This window comes from Tympanuchus pallidicinctus, unplaced genomic scaffold, assembly GCF_026119805.1.
Source record: "Tympanuchus pallidicinctus isolate F22 unplaced genomic scaffold, pur_lepc_1.0 scaffold22, whole genome shotgun sequence".
Taxonomy (NCBI): Eukaryota; Metazoa; Chordata; class Aves; order Galliformes; family Phasianidae; genus Tympanuchus; species Tympanuchus pallidicinctus.
Window position 1 is genome coordinate 23,150,843 of NW_026294739.1, and position 6,190 is coordinate 23,157,032.

General features: G+C 38.6%; 1 protein-coding gene across 3 annotated transcripts in view; it reads left to right on the forward strand.

Moving 5' to 3' along the window:
* TM4SF1 (transmembrane 4 L six family member 1) overlaps positions 1 to 3,178 on the forward strand; it is a 45,222-nt gene extending 42,044 nt beyond the window's left edge. For all 3 annotated transcript variants that reach the window (XM_052686492.1, XM_052686491.1, XM_052686496.1), the window contains 3 exons: positions 137 to 279; positions 1,693 to 1,873; positions 2,285 to 3,178. In XM_052686492.1, coding sequence (XP_052542452.1) covers positions 137 to 279; positions 1,693 to 1,873; positions 2,285 to 2,299 — 339 coding nt within the window. In that variant the 3' untranslated portion in view covers positions 2,300 to 3,178. The remainder of the gene's footprint in view (positions 1 to 136; positions 280 to 1,692; positions 1,874 to 2,284) is intronic.
* The last annotated feature ends 3,012 nt before the right edge of the window (positions 3,179 to 6,190 follow it).

The window sequence follows — 6,190 nt, forward strand, 5'->3', positions numbered from 1 at the left end:
CTAGTATTTTTCTCTCAGTAGTGAAGACTGGGACAACCACATGTGAAATTCAACCCCAGAGAAGTAGATTGGCAAGGACAGTGAATACACATGATGCAGAGACTGCTCTCATACAGGAATATTTTTCTCTCTTCAGAGTTTTATTTCAATTGTGCTAGCCATGCTTGGAGTTGCTTTCTCTGGATACAGTTGCATCATTTTTACCTTGGGATTGATCCAAGGCCCTTTCTGCAATTCATCCAGTGGATGGGATTACATCTTCAAAGATACTGTTGGAGGGTAAGAAACATCAGTTTTAACTAGTTTGTTCTACTAATTTTCTCAGGGCTTTACAAAAGATGGCACAGTCTCTTGAGCACAAAACCTATACTGTAAGACATTTTTAAGTTGTTCAGTGAGCAACAGCATCTTCAAAGAAAGCTATTTGCCTCCTAATGATAAATGCTAAAGGTAAGAATCTTTGTACTGATCAGACCTGGAGGTCTGTAGAGACAAGCAGACTTTATCTGGTGATGATCACAACTTTGTGTAGCAAAGAATAAAATATTAGATGCACTGTAGACGTATACTTCCATAATATTCTCTCAAATTCCTCAAGTTCTTCATTCAAAGATTATGAATGTCATTTTAATATTTAATAACTCAGGAGGTTTCCCTTTAACACCTAAACTCAATGAAGTCTGCAGTTTGATCATTGGAAGGTTATGCATACTGCTGCAACATCTCATAAAATACTTGAGCAAAGTGCTGTTGGTGTTTTGGACTACGGTAGCTCGAAACATTTCATAAGATCAATAATGTGGGGATGCTTCCACAAAATTTTACATTATCCCTTTAAAAAAATCAAAGTTTTACAAGACTTGGATTTTTCACAGCGTATGATACCAGGCTCTTCCACTTGCATGTGAATGTGCTGAGGATTAAATTTGTCAGTGAATCATAGGCACATCTCTTCAGCATAAACAGGAGTAGTTCCTATAAAATAGATATTGCCCTCTCTGATTGAAATTAGCTCTCTTTTAACATCCTGAAATGCATCCTGCAATCTCTGTTATGTATTGCCAGCCTTACCATCCCATTTGAAAATACATGTGCATAAAATGGAAGCTTGATTTTAACTTAAAGGGCCAAGTGCTGAACAATGTCCTCAAAATGATGGATGTTTAGAAAATAACCAACAAAGCTTCTTGCAATGAACCGCCAGGCCATAGCATGTCTCAGTTAAAAGGGCACATAACATTCCTCAAGTGTGCAGAATGTGGCTCTGGAAGTTGCATATGGTGACACACCTCAGCTCTGCCACACAGGCTGCATCCACTGGTCAGAGTTTTTGGATGTTCCTACTCTTTGTCATCTAGACATAATCAAAAGCTGAAATTAAATCAGGGAAGGAAGTCCCTTCTTTAGACTTGGCTTCTTCCTTTGGGGGGAAGGGGGGAAAGCAACATCTCTCTTAACATTTGGGTGTCTTACTGGGAAGTTAATGAAGCAGTTGAGGAACCCAAGTCTTTATTCAGCTGAGTTTGGCAAACTTATCTGGGACTTACTCTACTGTAATGAAAGACCAGCCCTAAACTTCAAACATATAAGGCATAGTATGGGTTTTCTATATAGTAAAGGTAAAATAATGTGTATTTAAATTTGATTGGAAAAGTCAATTTAATTTGCCTCACGTTGCTTTTTCTCTGATAGATACCTCACAGATTACTCTGCTTGGTCTCAATGTGCTGAACCTGCTAATGCTGTGGAATGGACCATCATTTTACTCTCTATTCTGATGACTCTTAGTGGACTGCAGTTGATCATCTGTTTTCTTAAAGTGGCTGCTGAGCTGAAACGTACACTGTGTGGGACCTATTCTGTTTTTATTCAGGTAACAAAGGACCTGAGGTCATTTCTTCAGAATCTTGAAGGTCAGTTTAGCTTCAGCAGTTTCTCCCAGTAGATGACTTTCCCTCTTGGTTTATGCGTTCTCTTTGCTACTGCATATTAATTAGCAGGAGATGTGTGCTGATAGTAAACCTGCTGCATCCTAGCCATCTGCCGTTCAAGGATGGCTGACTGCTCACTCTTGCCTTTAGTGCTATGATTAATGAAAAAACGAGGATTTTACTCCCATGTCAGCAAAAGCTTCTGTGCAACCTTCTCCTGTCATTCATTTGTGTGCATGAAGAGTTTAGGTTAGGAAATGAATGTTTAAGTCAAACAAGATATATGTTAGCTTGAGCTGAAAGAGAAAGAAAGTAACCGACAGGCCTTACACTTCCTTCCTTTTCGTTTGCAGGCTGGGATTCTCTGAAAACGGCAAAACGCTGAACCACTGTTTTCCTAAAGAAAACACTGTTTTCCTACCTGTTTAGTTGTCTCTGGCAGTGACTTTTTTTAACCCTCCAGCTTGGGTCTGAACCCTCAGGGAGGTCTGAATACTGCAGAACTCCTTTTGTAGTAAAACCATCTTTTTGGAATAAACTGCTGTATTTATAGTACCCTCTTTTTGTTTAGAAAATGAGAGTATTTGTTCTGAAAGGGCCTGATTCAAACCCTAGCATGTCAAGAGAAATTCTCCCTTGAGAATTAATGTGCTGGACGAAGCCATGGTTTCTACATGACTGAATTTCAGTTACAGACAGACCACGATAGTCATGAGAGGCAGAAGCTCATGCTGCATTTTTTGTCCTAGAAGCTTATTAACTGTACAAAGCAATTTATGAAAAAAAGTCTAGCAAGTCTTACCAAGGTAAGGCATCTAGGCCTGATTGAAGATGAGAAATGCATCTTCAAAGTCAGCTATACTAGTTAGTGTGCTTTAATAGGTGCCTTGGGATTCTTTTTTACTCAAGAGACAGGCTTTTTTTTTTTTTTTTTCTTTTAATCGAGTATTATGAGAATTTTGGAAATATATGAGGAAACCCTGTGAATATCGAGTGCTAGCTTGTTAATACTTGTAAGTATCCTGACTCTGCTGCAGGAGAAGGCTGGCATTCTTGCCGATATCTTGCCAATAACATTCAGAATTTCAGTAATTTAATTCTGTTTCAAGACAATTCTGAGATTTTTGTATTGATATTCCTCTGGCAGATATTTTGAAAAGCTGGTTTCTTTCTTCAGGAATTAAGTAATGTTTTTTAAATTTAGTTTATATGAAGTTGAAAGAAGTAATAAAAAGTTACTGATGTTTATGAATGGGTCTGCTCTTTTGGATGACAACTCAAGATGGCGTGGATGTTCAGAGACGTGCTAAAAAGGCATGATGACAAAATGGGGATTCTGCAACAGCACACTTGTTTTTTTCCCTAGGTATAAATGTCTCATATCACATAACTACTTAAACAATGATCTCACATTCTTACGGGCTTATGAATATTGTTTGAGGAGAGGTGGCAAAAAGACCCACAAGTTTTAACAACCAGCTATTGCTCCTTCTCACTGTACTGGAAAATCTTGTTGACTTTGTGCCTATAAACAATGGAGTTACTCAGGTTTTGGTTCTTTTGATGAAAACTAGTATGCGTGGAGCATACATTTAGAGTAGAAAGCCCCTAAAATTGCAAAATAGGTGAAGGGCTGTAATTCATCCAGGAAATCAAACAGCATTCTACTTAGATTCCAGCTCAGTCATGGGGAAAATACAAGCTTATCTTCAGACATACAGGGTCTACTGAGGTAGATTTTTTTTATGCCAGATAAGAGCAATGTAATAGCTGGAAGTTGCTGTTGAAAACACTTAACCCTTTTTTTTGTTGTATCTATCCTCTCCAATTTCCAGTAACATCTGTCGCTTACAATCAGGTATCTTGAGATATGTGACACAAAGGTTTCAAAGTGGTGTTGTGTAGTTCTTGTTGAGTGCATCGATTCTGCAACCCTCTTTATCCATAATCCAGATACTGGCATTTTCATTGCCCTGGTCAAAACTAGACTGCGACTTGACTTCTAAACTTTTAAATAGGCAGTTTATTCATTTGAAATTCATGGTGCGAGTACTAAAAGCTGGAAGTGGGTTTTTGACACAGATTTTCTAAAGGTAAGGCAGAGCTAAATTTGGTCTAATCACTTAAAGACTCCATTCCATCCTAAATACACAGTCTCTCATAAACAGTGCCCAGAAGCAAAACAAACCCCAAACAACAGCACAGCAAGGTGATTTCTGTAAGGAATATTAACTGACTTGAAATCCGTATGTACCCAATGGTGATGTCTGGGACGTGACTGGCCCTCCAGCTGCAGAATACAGGCTTCATCCCAGCCACAGAAGGAAAACGTGACCTGTGGAGCCTGGATAAAGCTCACACCATGCTGGCAGACAAGAAGCCCTTTTTTGAAAGTCTCCTGAACCTGAATGCACGCGCTGTCTGCTCAGATTTGCACGTTAAATACCCCATGGTACTTCTGGAAGAAAGCTGCAGATTGGAGTTCATAGCTGTCTGTTAGTGAGGAGTTCATACTGAAACCTGGAGGTAAGATTGTCAGCAGTTCTTTGCAGTTCTCAAATCAAGGCAGAGTAAATGAGGAGCATGAAAGCCCTAAGACAAAGAAAGGCTCATATCTTTACCCTTAAATAAATAACAGGGTCTCTGGTACACTGGTTGTGTGCATTTTCTTCTCAGTGACCTTTGAACACATTTAAACCAAATAGCTCACATGTATGTGCACATATGTTAGCTGTGCATTGAGGAATGTCTTTGAATTCCAGTAGCATAAGAGGAGTTAACTTTTTTTTTTTTTACCTCAGTTAGTTACAAGGAGGAACATGCAGCCTCAACAAACTGACCTTTCCACTAATCACTGACTTTCATCTGCGTAAAAGAAAAATAAAAAATCTGTGTGGAAGTTGTTCTGAGCACATGATGCTGACTTGGGAAACTCCAGAATTTCGTGATGGATCTAGTCAAATTTCAAAACTTGGCTTTGGTTACAGTCTTTTAGACGGAAGCAGGACTTTTCCATTTAATTCAGCCATTCAGAAGGTTCCAGAACGTGATACTGTGGTGGTGATTGATGTTTTCTGCATGGACTGTGGTTACTATTGGTAATTTGTCTATATAGCTTAGTCCAGGTACATGAAGTTTAGATTTCTTTGCTGTTAAAGGAAACCTATTGCACTTTACTTATAGTCTGAATTTGTGTTTCATCCAAAATAATCATAATTATGAAAATAGCTTCAAAGATGCTGTCATATAGGGAGAAGTGTCATTTTTAATGTGTGATCAGAGTGCAAAAGAGATTAAGAGAGCCCAAGTGACTATGAATACTTTTTTTTAAAAGAAGCGTTTACAGTTTGCAGGTTTTCAGTTGGCCCGAGCTGTTTACAGCTTCAGATGAACCACGACAGCATGGATATAAGCTTGAAAAAATGTCCAAGTCTGGTTAGGTGCTTTTTGAAAGCCCTGGGTTTAAGGTTAATTCTGTTGTTGTTTTTCAACGAAACCAGTCAATAGAGAATATTTGCCAAATTTGAATAAAACAAAAGTGTAACCTTCAAGAATGAATAGTAAATGTAGATAACAGTAGCTGTTACAATGATCTTGAGCTTCATACATCTATTATGCTTTTAATCATTGAGGAATGTGGCTTATCCTGTCCAGTAGCAGGCCTGAAGGAGGATAACGTAAGGAGTTAATGCTGTGGAATTTCTGAGCCTATTTTCCATTTGAGCAGTACTGAAATTGCTTGGAAATGGAATGCAACCATTCCCCTGCCTTGGCCTCAATCCTTGAATACGTATCCATTTCTTCTTTAGCTATATTTTCCATACTTCGTTCCAAAATTATACTTACTTGGGAACTGTGGTAGGTTAGCAGAGCTTATCCAAGTATGCATCAGTGTCTAAATGCTGCTCTGACAACAGTAACCTCAGTCCTCCTTCATCCATCTCTCTCTTGCCAGTTCAGTAATTGCTGTACAAAGGGAAAGCACAAGAGAGCTGTAGATTCAGAAAGCACAAGATAAATATGCAGCAGAAGTTTGCACGTGCAGGATCTGCCTTGCTTTCAGTTATGTCCACGCAGAACAGACACAGCGAGAGAAATTGATGTCATTTATTGCTTTTCAAAGCGCACCTAAAACATTGTGTTCTTCAGCCAGTCTTCACAGAAATGATTTTCTCAACAGCATACAGGCTACAGAGATAGGGATAAAGACAATGAAGAAGGTAGCTAAACTTATTTACCTTCAATTAAACTACAAGATT